Genomic DNA, 19,004 nt, shown 5'->3' with positions numbered 1-19,004 from the left:
AAAAAAAAAAATTAGAAGGAAAATTGGGAATGCAAAGTGTGAAAAAGGTAAAATATTTAGGCATTTGGTTAACAGCAAGATGCTCTTCAATTAAAAAAAATAACTATGACAAATTAATAATACAAATCAAAAAAGAATTGGAAACGTGGGGGAAATTACAGCTATCACTACTGGGGAAAATTGGGGCAATTAAAATGTCTACCCTACCAAAAATACTATGTCTTTTTCAAACTGTACCAATAAGATTGGATAAAACCTTTTTTAGAGAATTCGATCGAATAATAAGTAAATTTGTTTGGGATGGGAAAAAAGCTAGGAGAAAAATGAAATCTTTACAGGACAAAAGAGAAAGGGGTGGCTTTGGACTCCCTGACTGGGAAATGTATTATCAGGCTGTGGCTATAGTATGGATTAAAGATTGGATCAACCTGGAAAATAGAAGAGTATTGTCAATAGAGGGTCACGACTTGCAGAGAGGGTGGCATAGTTTCCTATGGGATGGGAAATGTAAACAGCATGCATACTTTCAGAGACACATGATTAGAGATTCATTAATTCGGACATGGAACAAGATTAAAAAGAATCATTATACTAAAATACCAAACTGGTTGTCAACTATGGAAGCACAAATATAACGAAACACAATGGATCTGGGAAAAAAGAGGAGTTACAAAGACCTATTAGACCCACAAGGAAGATTAAAAACGAGACAAGAATTACAGCAACAAAATATAAAGATAGATTGATGGCCATACATGCAAATCCAGGTGAGATATCAGAAAGACAAAGAACAATTTGGTTTCTGTATGGAAAAGTATCAATTAGATAAAATTCTACAAGAAATGGAAAAGAAAATGATTTCAAGAATATATAACTTTCTACTAGATTTTAAAATGGAAGAGGAGGTGGTCAAAGAGACGATGGTGGTGTGGGAGAAAAATGTTGGCCGTAATATAGACCTGGAAAATTGGGAGAGAATGTGAGGGTCAAATTACAACCTAATTACATCCACAGCATACAAGAAAAATCAATACGAAATGTTCTACAAATGGCATCTTCCTCCCACTAGATTGGCAAAAATGTTTAATTCAGACCCAAATTGTTGGAGATGTGGAAAAGAAAAAGGCACTTATTTTCATACTTGGTGGACATGGCAGGAAGTGAAAAAATACTGGAATACAATTAGACAATGGATAGAAGAAATCACGAATCCGACAATTGAATTTAATCCGGAAACTTTTTTATTAGGTATAATAACACAAAAATGCAATAAAACAGATAGATATATTATGCTACATATATTAACAGCTGCAAGGATTTCGTATGCACAACTCTGGAAGGAAAAAAGGGTCCCACCAGAAGGCATGGTTATTAAAAAAATAATAGACTTTATACAGATGGACAGGCTAATGATGAAAATAAAAGACAGAGAAGATTCAATTTATTATAGGGCCTGGTATGCCTGGTATGAGTGGTTTAGAAATAAAAAGAAAATAAAATGACAATTAGGAAAAGAATGAGGGAATATGTAAATATGTAAATATACCATGGAGAAGATTGAGATGTAAGGATAAAAGATATTGATTTACAGTAAGAGTAAGATGTAATGGTAAAGGAATAAGTAAATACATATAGTGAAAAATGTGAGGAAATGCAAAAGATGTCTTGATGTTGATAACAGTGTATAAAGTTTTGTTTTATGTTTTTTAGAATTTGGAAAATTAATCAAAAAATTATTAAATAAAAATATCATATAAAGAGATTGTTTTACATCAAGGCTATGCACATTACTCTATTGTATTGATGCCAGATAGTATATGCACAAGTGCTAGATAGTATATACATAAGAACAGCATTAAAAAAATAAACTTTCAATTTTTTTGTGTGTGTATCTGTCTGTCTCTCTGTGTGTATCTCTTTTGTCTATGTGTCTGTGTCAATTCATCTATCTATCCATCCATCCAGCTTATACAGACACATATCTATACATATATATTCTGATTTTTTTTGTTGGCATTATAACTTGCCTGGTATTTAAGCTGATGTGCATAGCATTCCTTTCTTTTTTTCCTGCCTCCAAAAAAACGATTATGAAAGTGGATGACTGAGAGATTGAACCTCACTTAAAGGGTCAAGGTGGCTTTGAATTTAAGTCTTCCTCAAACATTCCAGTATTATAACTATGACAACATACTGGCTGACAAGTACTTTCCACTAAACTCACTCTAGGTTAACGCATCTCACCAAAATCATAGTGACAGCAGTATTTGAGATGAAACACTTCCTTCCACAGGTACTGCTATGCAGGTTCATTAGGAAGTAAATTCAGTTGAATTCAATGGGCTTGTTGTCAGATACGGGTTTGTGGAACCTAAGTAAAGAAAAACTTTTACATGACTCACTGGTTTTCCCATCTTCTCCTTTTGGCCTCTTAGCTTCTTCTTCTTCCAACTGTTTCTTCCTTTTCTCAGCTTTGGCTGCTTGTTCCTTTCGGTCCTTGTTTTCCTGTGTATGAGGAACATGAGATGTAAAAGGTACATCTAACTTTTGTCTGATTTTCACCTGTCATCTTACAATGCTCCACATTGGGCCTACTTAATTTCCATTGCAAAGAAATTACTTATGAAAGTAGTTCTTGACTTATGATTTGGTGAGTAAGCAATGCGGTTATACAGCAAGATGTAATACGACTGTGTCACTTAGTGATGACGATCCCAGCAGTCTCAGTTGCCGTCATCCACTGACAATCCTGGGTCATTAAGTGAGTGTACACCCATGTCCTGAGCCTCAGTAAGATAAAGCACCATCTTCAATTTCCCCTACGTGTCTATCTCCCCACCCATCTCTTGGCCACCCTGCACCCTGCCTTTTGGGGAAGGAAACAGGTGCAAACTGCGCAGTCTGGGGCTGTTTGGTAAGAGCCACAGTGGTGCAGTGGTTAGAATGCAGTACTGCAGGCTACTTCTGCTGACTACTGACTTCCAGCAGTTTAGCAGTTCGAATCTCACCAGGCTCAAGGTTGACTCTGCCTTCCATCCTTTCAAGAGTGGTAAAATGTGGTGGACCCAGATTGTTGGGGGCAATATGCTGATTCTGTAAACCACTTAGAGAAGGCTGTAAAGCACTGTGAAGCAGTATATAAGCCTAAGTGCTATCGTTATTGCTCTGCTTTCATGCCCCAGGAATCCATGGCCATCTCATCTACTCCCAGCTGCAATTGCCCTCCCCATCTTGCACTCCAAGCCTCCTGTCACCCTGTGATGAGTCACCTCAGCTGATCTTTGTTGTCTTCTTGCTCCTGCTGCTGATGAGGTGTGCCTAGTCTGGCTAGTGAGCCAATCAGGGCTTGCCTTTGGCTGCAGGGAAAAGAAGAAGTCAAGAGCAGCCCGCTGAGCTGAGGTGTGCCAGAAAGCCTTTTTGCATTGTACTCCAGAAACTTTTGCAAAGGGTCTTTTTGGTTTTGACTCAGCGGTTGTTTTTGTTTTCTTTTCCCCACAGCTGAAACCAAGCCCAACACGACTGGGCCGTGGCCAGGTATATCACGTCAGCAATGGGAGGAAGAAGATGGTGAAGATCAGCTGGGGCAGGGGGCCAAATTAATGTAAATGGAGGGAAGATAGGCTGGTGTGAGGGAGTTGAAGCCCTTGATCATCAGTGTGGACAGACTGCCAAGCATTGGAAATTTGATCACTTGTCCAAGGAGGTGCTGCAATGACCAGAACTTTGGCCACATGTTTTAAGCCCTTCATTCAGCACCATTATAATTGCAAATGGTTGATGAATGAATAGTAATAAGTCAAGAACTACCTCTAGTCCAAAGAAGTTGTGTCTTCTTTTAGCTTTGCTGCAAGAAATTCCCTTTACTGATTCACTGGCTCAGGTCAGACTGCTATTTGTAGGTCCAGGATTGAACTATGTATTAAATGCTCCCCTTCTTGGATGCCCAGGCATAAAGAGTTTCTAACTCATTAAACCACAGTTTCTTCTCATATCTGTAGAACGAAACTGTGGCTGAAGTCGATCATACAACAAATTACAATTAGATCAACATTAAGACAAATTATTTCCTATCTGTCTTTTGGAATCCTGAGATTAAGAAATCAGAGCTAAGAAAAATCAGTGCATAAAACTAAATATAAGTAAGGAGAAAGAAGTAGTGCAATTTATATATTTTTAATAGAGGTGAGATACTAAAACTAATCAAGATGGCACAAAAAGGGGACAATGAAATGAGATCCAAATTGTAATTGAACTACCAAGAAAGACACACCAAAGTGCTTAAATGCTTTCAAAATCTTGCAGGAAAATCCATGGGAAAAATACAGACTCAGTAAGAAGGAACGTGTATATTTTAGTTAGGCAATCAATTCCCCAAGAATCAGTGTGAAACTAAGGTCCTGGTATTATTTTAATGTCAACTTTCCGATGATGCACAGAGATGGAACTTCAGCTCAGTAAAAATAGAACAGCTTTAGACTCTAGGAATTCCTTCCATTTGTGTTAATTTTATGTCCACATCTGCACTGCACATGTAGGAAGTAAAGCAGAACATGGGAAGAAAGGGAAGGAGGGGAGAGATGGACATAAATTTCCTTTTATACTGTGCACAGTACTGCCAACTCCATTTAATCTGCTACCCTATGAATTTTATGACTTCTTCCCTGAAACAAGAAAAATTATGAATGATGCTGACAAGTTATATCTGCAACTTCCTGTGCTGTAAAGAATTGTTTTGTATCAAATCCAAAATGCTGTGCACTTGCAGCCCTCCAGTGTGTGTGTGTGTGTGGGGGGGTGTCTAATAGTCTAAAATGATATTATCCATCTAATAATTTCCCAATACTTTTGCTGTGCATTAGAATGATGGTCCACAACAGTTCTGATCTTATTTTTTAATGTCTCAGATGCAAACCTTTAGTGCTTTGATGAAGAGATCACGGAAGGTTTTCATGGTATTAAATATCTCCTCCAAAGACAATTTGTTCGGATCTTCACAGAGATAGTTAGCAAGTTCTGTTCTCTTAGTTTCAATGAGTTCAAACTCATCCTCCAGCTTTTGGTTAGCAGTCAAACTATCCTGGAAGAGATTAAATTGAAATTCAGAAAGGATCAGCTAACTTTATAGAGGCCATGGTGGCTCATGTGGCTAGCACACTGAGTTTGAAAGACCATTGAGAAGTTGATAGCTTGACAGCTCAAAACCGAGTATGAGCCACGTGACAGAATGAGCTTCTGTCAATTTGTCCCAGCACCCGCCGACTTAGGAGTTCAAAAACATGCAAATGCAAGTAGATAAATAGATATACTGGGTGGGAAAAATAGGACATGAAAGGACATGAAAGGAACACCGTTGTGCATCCCTTGAGCAATGGTGATATCTCTGGTGAATCCTTTCAACCTGGAAGTATCTTGCTTCCAACAGAAATGTAATAGTAGCTAACTACATGGAAACAGTGAAAGTATCCTCCAAAGAGAGCATGAAGAGTTGTGTTATACCAACCTGAATGGCTGTTCTATATTGGGCTTTCACTTCTTCTATTGAGGATGTCAGCTTCCGTTCAAGTTCCAGCAATTTCTTTATATTGGAGCTGGATTCAGAATGAATCACGTCTAGATTGATTCTGAAAAGAAACAAGCCATACATGCTGTTTCTGCTTCTATTCATTTATAGGAACGAAGTGGGAGTTCTGTGGATGTGATGGGAGTGTACGACCCTAACTGTGCAGAAAACAACTTCAAAGGTTTTAGGCTATTATTGTGGAGACTCAAACAATTACCTTGCCATGAACAAGTTTTTGATGAGGAATATTATCATACCTTAAAGTATGATTAATAAAATTATTTACCAATTAAGCATAGCCTGATTTATTTGCTAGGTTACTTTTTTCAACAATAATGTAAGATACTGTATGTCTATAAAAATAGTTTTGCCAATAATAAAATATATAGTGATCCCTACCCAGCTGCCTTTGAAACACATTCAAGATCTTTGGGAAGTTGAAGCAAATCGGTGTGATTTTTTTCCACTTCCTAAACCAAAAAAGAAAAAAGGGGAGAAAGTATAAACATTATACACTTGTACAATTTACAATGGCTGCAGTTTCTCTGTATGTCAACTCATTATTCAGAAATTATCAGCACAGTAATACTGCTTGCCTGTCAATCTTAGTTAAGCAGAGATCTACCAAATAGATGATCTCTCTGTATAAGAATCCCCAAATATCCATGGATGACCTGGAAGCATGTGATTTTCTGCAGTTGGGCGAAACTAAATGGAACTACCTCATTTAATAGAATCTGCCTTGAATCCTCTGCATTCAGCTTAACTATTAACCATAGACGGATCTGGATCATTGAGTGGTAATTAAAAACAAGTTTCTGAAGGGTTGTTGCAAAAACTTCCAAGCATCCTGTGTAAAGTAAAATGGGGATCACACTAAAATATATGGCAAGTCAACCAATTGGGACTCCCTTCATCTAGACCAAAAGCATTGGGCCAGTTGTATATCAAGAGCAGATTGTTCCAAGAAATAGAGGCTGCCACTACATTTGATGAACTGGACTGTATATACCAAAATACATTTGTTAAACTTTGTGAAAATTCAAGAATCGGTTTAAAAAGCAACCATAAAGATCTACTAGGAAGATAAAGGAAAAAGAATCATCTCTAGGCTGGATGGATTTTAAAACAGTGAACTGCCATAGTTTAAGCCCTTCTTCTGTATCTAGCATTTTGCAAGGACGTCTTACATTCCCTTGGAATAATTTGAGCGATATAATTAATGCCAGAAAATAAAAATAAAATATATAAATAACAAATTGACAAAAAATTGGCATTAATAAGAAAGCAAATCGAATCAATAAAGCTAGATGAGCAAGAAAAACACTAAAAGAGTCATGAAGAAATATTTTATGTACACAAAATATTGTGTTATGTGTGTTATGTATTTGGCCAACACCTATTTAGTTAATACCATCTCCCTCAAATATTTTTGCAATAAAATTATTAGGGAAACAAACAAACAAAACAAAGGAATATATCATCTTAAATAGATGGTTTCTGGCTAGTATACATTTTAGCTGCATTAGTTTCTTTCTATTAGTATTTTACTATTATTGCTATATTTATCAATGAAAAACAACAGAAACTACCTCTAATATATGGTGGAGCAGTGTAATGCGAGTCTGGTTTGCTTTAGTTTCTGTTAACTTGAGCAAAGTACCAATTTTAAAGCCATCGGCGTCTCCTGTGTGACTTCCCTTTCAGAGAAAAAGAACAACAAAAAGAATATTATATTTTCTATTTTCATAATGCTGGTTTAAACAATATTTGCAAAACAGGCAAGGAGAACAACACTATTTTACTCATTGTTTTTTTTTTAAATGCACATTTTCTCAAGATCACTTACATAGTTCAGGAAGTTTCCAACATCGAGAATCAATTGACAGAAAATGGGCAACCGATGGCTTGAGAGGAGATCTAAGAGGAAAGAAAACTTGCTAAATAAGTGAACGCAGATGGCCTGGTGAAAATATCAATATCAGTTTAATAAGCATTTTCAATTTTTAATTAACAAATAATAAATGTTGGAAGAATGTTGAAGAATAATAATACTGTAGATCTAGATAGTGCAACTGAAGAAATGTTTAAAAATAAAAGCTTTTTTTCTTATGGAGTGGATGTGTGATTTGTTTAGGGTGTGTAGATATAAAGACCACAGCCATGTCTGATGAGTAAAAGATTGTGGCAACTGTTCTTCTCTGCAAATGTAAATGGAGCAAAAGTAAGTGCAAAAACTACACACCTATCACAATTTAAACCTATAAATAGAAATTATCATTGGCTCCATTTGTTGAGAAAGGTATAGTTTATTAGAGATCATGTATAAGAGCCGCAATGCTTAGAATGCAGTACTGCAGGCTACCTCTGCTGACTGCCATCTGCCTGCAATTTGGCAGTTTGAATCTCACCAGGCTCAAGGTTGATTCAGTCTTCCATCCTTCTGAGGTCTGTAAAATGAGGACCCAGATTGTTGGGGGAAATATGCTGAAGTCTGTAAACCACTCAGAGTAAAAAGCATTGTGAAGTGGTATAAGTCTAAGTGCTATTGCTACTGCTATTGCTATTACAGTGTTGCAAAGCCAGAGATGGTGTGTGGCAAAATGAATAGGTATGCTTTGCATTAATATGGAATTGAAATGTGTTTGTTGAGGGTCATAATAGAGATAAATGACTGAAATAAACATTGTGTGAGAACAAATGTTATAGCAGATTGTGCACCAAGCCAAGAGTTGGTTTACAACTGTCATCTGAGACCCCTTCCAACTTGATTATCCTATACCTGCATCTAAGTGGGGAAAAAAGAGCAGATAGCAGAACATTTACTAAAGGTGGGAAATGAATGGAGAAATGTTATAACATGCAAATTCTGAGACAAAGCGCGTTCATATACTGTGATCTATCTTCAGGAACGAATGCTTATCAAAATAACTTTTAAAAGGTTGCATATAAAAATGCCTCTCTAATGTATACTGTAAAAGTTCAATGTCAAAAGTTATCTAAATGCAATGAGAACGGATTGTTTAAGAAATGTGTGTAGGGAAACAAGAAGAGATACAGTCAAGAATAAATGGATGCTAAATAAACATTGCCTCATGCAGTATGAAGGAATAATTGAGGTGGTTTGGTCATAAAGATAGAAGAACTGAAGATCAAATCACAACAAGAGCAACAATTTATTAAACATGGATGCTGCTTGACACCCAATGACTTTGGATAACTCACAACAAACAAAGAAATTACAGTAACTAGACTTCCGGTTTGAAGGGCTTCAGCGACAGAAAGAAATCCGCGATCGTGCACGGTTTCTGTCTGGGCTCGCCGCTGGAGTTTCGGGGCTAAGCCACCCCATAGAGATGGTGAAGAGGGGGAAGACTGCCAGCAGGGTTGAGGAGAGCCGCATCTCTCCTCCTCAGCTGGCCATTACTCCCTTTCCCGAAGGTGGATGCAGCGGTGGTCAGAAATGGCCACCACAAAGGAGAACTCTACCAGAAAAGAATGTGCAGGAGGAAGATAAGAAGTGAAAGTTTTGGCTGACCGGGTTAAATTGTAAAAGCAACAACTAAGGTACACTGGAATTTAAACTTACAAAAAAATAACATCACTCCCAAAGAAGAGTTGGAATCAGTGAAGGAAAGTGAAAAGGGAAAGGTTTGGCTTTTTTCTTCTTCTCTCTCTTTCCCTATACTGACAACTAAGAGACTTAAATAAGAAATCAGAAAAATCGGCTTTGACATCAGTAGGCAATTAAGCTGAAAATAAAACAAAATGCAATAAAGGGACAATAAAGATTTCTGGACATTAAAAACTTTTTCTTCTATAAGCAGGAAGGGAGAGAAAAAGAATAAGGGCAGGATCTGGAAGAGGGAGTAGACTGCCTGGACTTTAAAAGAATCTAAAGTAAAACTTGAATAAGACTTCTAAAAGATTCATTTTAACTGAAACTTTGCAACTAAATAGTAACCCCAGGAAGAGAAAGTGAAAATAAAAAAGAAAGAGCAAAAAAGAAACAGCTTGCGTGTATTTGGATTATTTGATGACTTTTGGATTTTTGGTTATTATGTTTGAATGACTAAAATCAATCGGGTGGTTGTTTAAAAATTTATACAATGGCATCACTTCTGGATGAATTGAAAATGGAACTTAAAAAGTACAAAAAAGATGCACAAGAAAGGAAGGGTTCTTTTGGCTTCGTTTTTCAATTCTTAGAAATGGAGATCTGGAACTATGAGAAACAACAAGAAAAGACTGCAAAACAAGAAGACAAAGAAGAAGCCATCTTTAATGAACAAGTAACCCTATGTGGGGAAGAAAAAGGAAACGGGGGAAAGAGAATGGAGAATTTAAGACTTAAAAAAAACAACCAAAGAAAAGAAAAATAATTTGAAAAATAAGTATAATACTGGAAAGCAACAGAAAAGGGGAATACAGAAGAGAGAAATAGAGGTAGAGAGAGACAAAGGGGTAAAAAGGGGAGAGAGATGAAGAGAGGGAAGAAGGAAAGGAAAAAAAGTTACAAAGGTCCAGAGCAAGATATAAAGAAAAAGGACCTATTTAGAGATAATGGGTGAAAATCTAATTGAAAAAGGGATTCTGTAAAGGTACATAAGATTGTATTGTTATATTAGTAATAGAAATAACTTCAGAAAATTGGAAACAATGTATGATTAAAATGAGGGATAAAATAGTTAGTGTAATTTAGTGAAATGTTTGTTAATAAAATAAGTGAAATAAAATAAATGAGAAAATTGAATTAGGAAGGAACGGGAACATTTTAATTAGTTAATGTTTTATAAAATATAAGTGAAGGGGGGGATTAACTATGGAAAGCTTATAATTGTTCCCATAGAAGTATGATATTTAATTGAAAAGTAATGTTAAAGATGTTAAGACTTTAATGAATATTAATATTAATGATAAATTGAATTGGAATGAAATGTTGTTTTAATTATATTATACATTTATATTTTTTTCTTTTTTTAAGAATACAGTGTGTATTTTAAGAATGTACCAAGCAGAATCCGAATGGAAGTTATGTATTATATTGAATGTTACAACTTTAGGGAAAAGATATAAAGGCGTCATACTCCAATCAGTAACTACAGGAGAAATTTTGTTTAATGAGAAAAGATAATAGTAATTGAAACAGGACAGACAAAAAATATAAATACAATGATTTGAATTGAGATGAGATAATTAAAATAAAATTGAGAAAATTAAAAGAGGGGAGAAGCTATGCAGAAAATATAAATCCGTAATAAGATATGGAATAGAATATAAAAATGAGCATGAACCTGAATTTGTGTCTGTACGAAGAAATGTAACCCGGGATTATGCTACTTTCAAAAAAGATGTTTTATTTGTATTTTTTTCTCTTTGTGAAAACTCAAATAAAATCTACAAAAAAAAAATAGTAATTACAGTAACTTAAATCAAACATGGGAAGTTTGACAGACTAGATGGAATGAAGTGAGGGGTCTCACTATCCCTAGACAAAGGCCTGGGTGAAGAGCCAAGTCTTCACTGCTTTTCTGAACAATAGCAGAGTAAGATCCATTTGGATCTTGTAGGAAGGATCTACAAAGCAAGAGTGAGCACAATGAGAGGGTGGGGCAACTAGGGCATAATTCAATGAAATTGACAAAAATGTGGGTATGGTGTATGGCGGGTGGTGATAGAATAAAGGATAAAAGGCTATGTAGAGATATAGTGATTGTTGTTCATGGAAATTAGGTTTAGCTGTTTCTTTTTCTGCCTCTTGTTTCATATCTAACTCCTTCTCTTTCCTTTGCCTGCAGTTATTTACACCAAAGGGGAATGGTATGATGGACTTGTATGTAAGTATGGAATGTGATAAAAGCGCAGACATACTGAGGTTTTGCTTTCCACCTTGCATGCTTTAATTACTTCAAAGGTGAATGCTTGAGCAGGATTTCTGCTGCTAGGCAGATGGGATTAGAACATTGCATACGAAACTGATAATGGCTTCATTACATTCTCAAAGACTGGCTAACTAATCTGGAGAGATTGAGAATGCAAATATTTTATACCTGTTGCAGGGGTGGACATGGATCTTCTGAGCAAAGACAGATCTATGCATTTACATAAGCACTGACCAAACCATTTAAGTCTTGGCTCTCTGCAAAGGTTTCTCAGCAAATTGATTTCTCAGCAAATTATGATGTTTAGATTGGAAAGAAACTGGCTATTCTTCAGCCAACTCAGAACACCCAAACTGTATTTAGGCCTTAAACAATCACTAACCTTCACAAGCCCTCCTTACTGTTTCTGCTTTGGGCTGCAACATCTCCAGCAGAACTGCAGTCTCTTCACATATCAGCATACATTCAATCCTCAGTTGGTAGCTAGAGTGGAGAAATCATACAAATACCACATTGTAAACTGTGCTCCCAAACAGAGCTAGAATGAAAATTTTTCAAGCCAGTCACTATTTTGGAGCACATCAGTTATATATATCTTACAAGTTTAAATGCTTGATTTCCCTATAGACAATACAGGAAAACTGGGAATATTAAACCAATTATTAATACATTAATATTATTTAAACATTAACAGCACAGTGGAGGGGTTGATGGAGTAATAACAGATTCCACTTCCCCCCATTCCTCCCAAGTGTCCTTAGTCAAGGATTACCTATATGAAGATGCAGCTCGCATAATTTATTTGTGTAAAAATATTTTGCATTAATCTTATTCTAAACCAGCAACTGAATACATTCAACCATTATTTTTATTTTATTGAATTACCTTTTAATCCATTCATTTAGATATTAAAGTATACCTCTTTATACTAGTACTTCTGATTGTGCAGTTAAAAAGATTTCCCCTTCCTCCCATCTATAACTCTTCTGTGACTACTATAATGCTGGAATCGTTTAAAACAAATGATATTTCCTGCTTTAGAAATGTTTGAAATGTGTATATTTAAATTAACTAATTACATATATGTTTCTTTAACAAATATTCTCATTAACATTCCTCTTACCTAGGAACTCCAAGGAGCAGAAGATAGAACTGATCTGCATTTGCTAATTTTTCCTTTTCTTCTTTGAAAGCTTTCAAATTTTCTATCTAGCAAGAAAAGAGAAACGTCATGTTCCAGTAACATTGCTGTTTTCACATATACAAAGGCTTGTGGTTTTGAGCATCATAATGGGTTAAGAAGCTAATAAATCATCAATTTATTATCATTAATTTATCAGTTACATTTTTGTTTGGAAGTAATATTAAATTCTGATTAATTTAAATCTCAGGAGACAGCTTCTGAACTTCTTTTCTCAGCCACACTGATGAAGAGGCTACAAAAAACCCTCCTCTCTTTCTCTCAACACAACACACACACACACACACACACACACACACAATGTATTGATTATTGAATCATGATGTATAAATGCAGCAAAAGCAATACAAAGAAAAATTGAAATAATAGACTTTTTTGTTGTTATTTGTCTTACTTCATGTTTTTCCGGTAGGAGTTTAAGAAGCTGCTTGAGCACTTCAACATCAAACTTTGTTCTGTCACCTTCCTGAATCATTTTAACCACCTCCTCATTTGTGCTGTGGATAAAAAAGATTGTGGATTAGATGCAATTACTGTTATGTAATTATGGGGAAGGCAAAGGCAGGATTCTCTCCTCTTCTTCTCATAAGGAGCCCTGGTGGTGGAGTGGTTAGAATGCAGTATTGCAAGTTAACTGTAACCCCACAGTCTGGAGTTTGATTCTGATGGGATCAAGGTTGACTCAGCCTTCCATCCTTCTGAGGTTAGTAAAACGAGCACTCAGATTGTTGGGGCAATATGCTGACATTGTAAATTGCCCAGAAAGTGCTGCAAAGCACTATGGGATGGTATATAAGTCTAAGTGCTATTGCTATAAGGTTAGAATATTGTGTCCACCCAATGAAATTGATTAACAAGCATGTTCAAGTCAGAAGGGAAAAATATCACTTCATTCTATACCTGCAACTGACATTTGGAATTCATTACAACAAAAATCAGTATTGGTTGCTAGCTAAATTAGTTTAAAAAGGAATGGGTATACTTAAGAAAGATAAACCAATTAGCAAAAATTAGTCATTGCAGGTATATTCTGAATTTGGCTATCAATGAATGCGGATGCTAGGTAGGGTAAATGATGAACGAGGACACCGATCTTTAGGTTCAAGCAAAAAAGCTACCCAGGTCTAATTTTAGGCTGCATCTATTATGTTATGATGACAGGTAGCATCTATCCAAAGTGGAACCAATCCCAAGTATGTATGGCAAAAAGATATCAGACCTGAGACAAAGATAACTCCTGTCAGCAGGTCCCAGAGTATAGAAAGAATTTTCCTCTTTGCCTCAATGCAAAAAGAAGCTTCATTAAAGAAAGATGGCTACTTGGAGAAGCTTCATGTGTATATGTGTGTATAAGTCAGATTCTAAATATATGATAAACTCTGTTGTAATTCTTGTATGTGTCAGTGCAGTTTAAGAGAATAGATATGTAAATCTATAATAATTACATAAAATAAGCACAGGATGGCAGTGTTACTTATTACAAATATTACTTCTAATGATGTTAGTATTATTTTATTAATATAAAAATACCACTTACCACTTAAATTGCTTCAAAAATATATTCAAATTAAGACTCTTTTTGGAATCTAGAAATGTAATCTGTTTTGGAAAATTGAAACATTTTTGGTGAGTTTTATAAATTCATAACAAAGTATAAATTAAAACTACTTGCCAGTTATTCTCAGCTTTATTTTTACAGAAATTTGTAAAATAAGAAGACTTATGGCACTGTAAATGGCCTTTGCCAAATCTATATAATGCTATCATCAATTGGCAAGCGTGAATAATGCCAATGTTTTCTTTTCATTCTTTTATTGTGGCATTAGTTTAACATTCAGATTAAGGTTCACTGGAGTTGGTTAGCTAATAAATTTAAATATGTAAATAAAGACTTGACAGGTGGATAAAAATGCCAAATCCAGTCTAAACATCTGGCTGACTGTGTGACCAACTATAATAATTTTCTGAACTTCAGAGAATCATAGGGCTGAAAAAGACCATGGAGGGTCGAAGTGTTGATATCAAGCTGATTGGTTTCCTGGATCTACCCTTTTATCCTTTTGGAAGATTGAAACCAAATCAAATCTTTTCCAGTCCTCTGGCAGTTTCCCCATGCTCCAGGGGCACTGGAAATTTTTATCCAGTGGTTCTGAGATCACATCTGCTAACTCCTTTAGCACCCAAAGATGTAAACCACTTGGTCCTGGAGATTTGAACTCATCCAAAGCAGATAGGTGTTTTTTAAAAAATCAATTCCTTGTTTATTTTGACCCGCATTTCCTGTTCTGTTTCCCACAGTGCTGCTTTTAGTAGGTTGGATTTCCCTCCCCTTTTGCATAAAGACAGATGCAAAGAAGGAATTAAGCAGTTCTGCTTTCTCCTTGCGGCCCATCACCTTCACTCTGAATTCTGTTAAGAATCCTGTTTTTTAAATATTAGTAATGAATTTATTCCATTTGCCCTAAATAATGATCTAATTAAAATTGCTATATTGGAACAATTTAGAGTAGCCACATTAATTTACAGGCTTGCATGTTCACAAATAAAAATAATAAAATAATAAAAATAAAAATTGTACACTGTATAAACTTTATTCAATAATAGTGACTGTTGTCCCATACTCACATAATATCTGAAGCATTCCTGGCAAATCATTTTTAAAGCATGTGCAACCCTCAAACTAACATGAAAAAAAACCATGTTCCTTCTAATCTCAAAAAACCTCCTTGCTTAGTTGGGTAACAGGATGTTGTTCTGTAGCAAGCTCAACACCTGATATATGGGAACTCTGGGATGGTTCAAACAATCATCCAAATGAATATCGTTAGTTCAAGTAGATTATCAACATACCTCTTTTGGTTCTGTCTTCACTGGTGCAACTTCCTTTGATTTGGGCTTGGTTTGTGGAAAGCAAAACAACTGTTCTATTTTAGAATAATCCGGCTCAATATATTCTTCACTCGTGCTTGTTACTGATGCCCACATGGAGTGACTCTCTGAAAGACACAAGGCAGGATGGTGAATTGCATCTCATAGCTTCACAGTTCACATCTATGCCTTTGAAAGGACAGGACCAATTCAGTATTTGTAATGTGGGACAAATAAATTGTCCTGAGTTTCTGAAGGAATGGCAGGATATGCATATACAGGTAGTTCCTTGAACTAATGACCATAACTGAGCCCAAAATTTATGTTTCTAAGCAAATTCACTTGTAAAGTGAATTTTGTCCCATTTTACAAGTTTTCTTATCACAGTTGTAAAGTTAGTAACATGGTTATTGAGTGAATCTGGCTTCCCCATTGAGTTAGCTTGTCAGAGGGCCACAAAAGGTGATCACCTGACCCTGGGACATTGCAATTGTCAGAAATATGAGTCAGTTGCCAAGCATCTGAATTTTGATCATGTGACCAAGGAGATTGCTGCAACAGCCATAAGTGTGAAAAATGGTTATGTCACCTTTTTTCCAGTGCTGCTGTAACATCAGTCACTATACCAAGTATTGTAAGTCAAGGACTACCTGTACACAGACACACAGACACAGACACACACATGTAGGAGGAAAATGCACAGGAAAATGTGTACAGAAACATATCCTATAATTAAGATTGTTAATTATTTAGTTGACATAGATTTTCGATAGAAAAGTGGAAGAACACTTTCTTAAGAACAAGGAAGAACACCTTACTCTTAACCTTTCCCCATCTGCTGCCTTTAACTCCAATATTCTTAGTTTATAGGATGATTACTAGGGTTACAATAATAAAAAATTCAGTGCAGTGATTGGCTCAGCCCTCCATGGTTTCCGGCTGAGCCTTATGTCCATTCCCCCCCAAATTTGGGAATGGCAGGAACTGAAATGTAATTTCCCTGAATGTCTGAGCAACACTGAGAAAATCCATTCCTTGCTTACACACGGTGTACTCTTGATAATATACTGAACAATAATGCCTTTCCAAAACCAGAAAAATTATTCCCTGCTTTTTTACTTGCAGATGACACCTATCGGGGTAATTTTTTTTTAAATGGCAGTGCTTCAGCTTAAAGAGAACCATTCATTAAAACTGTTGTGTTCCCTGACTAACTACAGTCCCCAGTCTGGTCCGCATTTCTGGCGGGAGCGCCAATCACTCCCATTGGTTGATGCGGTTTGACAGCTGGCTATAAAAGGAGCTGTCAAACGGCATCAGCTTTTGTCGCCAGCTGGGCTGCCAACCCAGCCTGGGCAGCCGCGGCAACCCGTTATGCTTCGAATAAAGCAATGTTAGCCTTCAGTCCCGTGTCTGCCTCGTGTGTCCGCCGGCTACTCAACACTGGCGACGAAGGTGGGATGCACAAATGAGAGGCAACCAGACTGAAACAGCCGAGCAAGTCACTATTAAAAAGAGCCGAAGCCGCTGAGAGCTGAAAGTCACGAGCCGCAGACGACCTCTGTGTGCACGAAGTTTTTTTAAAAAAACCTCCCTCACTGAGGAGAAAAAATGCCGCCCGCCAGGCACTGCCGCTGGCGCTACCAAGAGCATGAAGCTCAAAGCCTCCCTCGCTGAGGAGAAAAACGCCCCCCGCCAGGCACTGCCGCTGGCGCTACCGAGAGCACAAAGCTCAAAGCCTCCATCGCTGAGGAGAAAAATGCCCCCGCCAGGCACTGCCGCTGGCGCTACCGAGACACGAAGCTCAAAGCCTCCATCGCTGAGGAGAAAACGCCCCCGCCAGGCACTGCCCCTGGCGCTACCGAGAGTGTGAAGTTCAAAGCCTCCCTCGCTGAGGAGACGGACGCCACCTTAGGCACTAATGCCGCCATTCCAAAAGCCGCCGAGACGAGCCGGTCTACCCCCCGAGAGCCGATCTATTCGCTGAAGGCCGAGACGAGCTGGTCTACCCACTGAGAGTTGATCTATATGCCGAACGCCGAGACGAGCCAGTCTACCCCATGAGAGCTGATCTATCCTCCGAAGGCCGAGACGAGCCAGCCTACCCAGCCATCAACAACGATCCCCAGCTAAGCGGCCCGGTCTACCTGTCAAACCGCGAGAGGCCGATCTACCCAGCAAACAAAGCAGATTCAGCCTATCCAACAAACGCAAAAGGGCCCGGTCTACTCAGCCAACGCCTAGAGCCGGTCTACCAACAAAGCGCATGGACTCCTGACCAAACGGCCCGGTCTACCACTCCAGCCGTACGAAATACCCGAAGCGAACCAAACGGGGAAAACCTTGCACCCCTGCAGCTGCCCGGATGATCCCGGGGGCAAAGGACTCTACCCCAGCTGGGGATCCCCTGGGACTGGGGCCTATTTGCAGGTCTGCCCATGCCCCTAGCCAGGGGGAAGGGGTGTTGTGTTCCCTGACTAACTACAGTCCCCAGTCTGGTCCGCATTTCTGGCGGGAGCGCCAATCACTCCCATTGGTTGATGCCGTTTAACAGCTGGCTATAAAAGGAGCTGTCAAACGGCATCAGCTTTTGTCGCCAGCTGGGCTGCCAACCCAGCCTGGGCAGCCACGGCAACCCATTATGCTTCGAATAAAGCAATGTTAGCCTTCAGTCCCGTGTCTGCCTCGTGTGTCCGCCGGCTACTCAACAAAAACACGGATAAGTTTATAAGTTTATATCATGGACTCCACAGATACATTTTCTCTCTTTCGAAAATAATGTTAAATATGTCAGTTAAAATATACACTAAAAGATTCGAATTCTGCTTTCATCTCATGCAAAAAAGCGTGCATGAGAGGGAACATGAATGTAAAAGCTTGGCTTACATTATTGGGTACCACTAAGAAAAAGATCCCTTTCCTGCTTCCATCACTTCAGATGCAGCATCTAGCACTCAACTGTGAAGGGAAGAAAATCTGCCGGAACAAACCAAGATCTTTTCTTTTAAGCCTCCCTGGAAAGGTCTGACTAAGGAGATAGCACTTAAAGACTTCAGAAGTTCTTACCTCTCACCACATTGGTGGGGAGCTTCTGCCAATTCAGCTTCTTCATCCTCAGCGTTGGCATCTTCCTTCTTTTAGGGGGTGGTGTGGCATAGCTAAGAGCGTTGGCCCACGCGGGGACAATTTCCTCTATGTTGACTCCCAGAGGTGGAGGAGGTGGGATGCCTGGCAGTGGGGGAGGGGGTGGTAACCCTTCCATCCCAGGCAGTGGGGGAGGAGGAGGTGGCATGCCTGGGAGTGGTGGGGGTGGAGGTGGCACTCCTGCAGCACCAGGAAGAGCGGGAGGGGAGGGATGCCTACCATGCCTGGCAGCGGGGGGGGAGGGATGCCTACCATACCAGGCAGCGGGGAGGGAGCCTGCCACCAGGCAGCGGGGAGGGGAGGGATGCCTGCCATGCCAGGCAGTGGGGGGGGAGGGATCCCTACCACA

General features: G+C 38.3%; 1 protein-coding gene and 1 long non-coding RNA gene across 2 annotated transcripts in view; one reads left to right on the top strand and one right to left on the bottom strand.

Annotated features, from left to right (window-relative positions):
* LOC148128279 (uncharacterized) overlaps positions 1-12,710 on the top strand; it is an 88,380-nt gene extending 75,670 nt beyond the window's left edge. Inside the window, exons 7-8 of the long non-coding RNA XR_015741186.1 lie at positions 11,359-11,397; positions 12,570-12,710. This is a non-coding gene — a long non-coding RNA (uncharacterized LOC148128279). The remainder of the gene's footprint in view (positions 1-11,358; positions 11,398-12,569) is intronic.
* Positions 1-18,860, bottom strand: part of LOC113434933 (inverted formin-2-like) — a 34,156-nt gene extending 15,296 nt beyond the window's left edge. Inside the window, exons 1-12 of the mRNA XM_087922268.1 lie at positions 18,578-18,860; positions 15,494-15,639; positions 14,181-14,242; positions 13,038-13,140; positions 12,566-12,651; positions 11,825-11,925; positions 7,410-7,480; positions 7,153-7,260; positions 5,960-6,030; positions 5,501-5,621; positions 4,913-5,077; positions 2,403-2,505 (exon numbers count right to left, since the gene is read on the bottom strand). Coding sequence (XP_087778394.1) covers positions 2,403-2,505; positions 4,913-5,077; positions 5,501-5,621; positions 5,960-6,030; positions 7,153-7,260; positions 7,410-7,480; positions 11,825-11,925; positions 12,566-12,651; positions 13,038-13,140; positions 14,181-14,242; positions 15,494-15,639; positions 18,578-18,803 — 1,363 coding nt within the window. The 5' untranslated portion in view covers positions 18,804-18,860. The remainder of the gene's footprint in view (positions 1-2,402; positions 2,506-4,912; positions 5,078-5,500; positions 5,622-5,959; positions 6,031-7,152; positions 7,261-7,409; positions 7,481-11,824; positions 11,926-12,565; positions 12,652-13,037; positions 13,141-14,180; positions 14,243-15,493; positions 15,640-18,577) is intronic.
* Positions 18,861-19,004: the final 144 nt, after the last annotated feature.

This window comes from Pseudonaja textilis, chromosome 1 (genome assembly GCF_049901715.1).
Source record: "Pseudonaja textilis isolate UNSWEBS1 chromosome 1, rPseTex1.2, whole genome shotgun sequence".
Lineage (NCBI taxonomy): Eukaryota > Metazoa > Chordata > Lepidosauria > Squamata > Elapidae > Pseudonaja > Pseudonaja textilis.
Note: the sequence above shows the minus strand (reverse complement) of the source record. Positions and strands in the feature narration are given on the sequence as shown.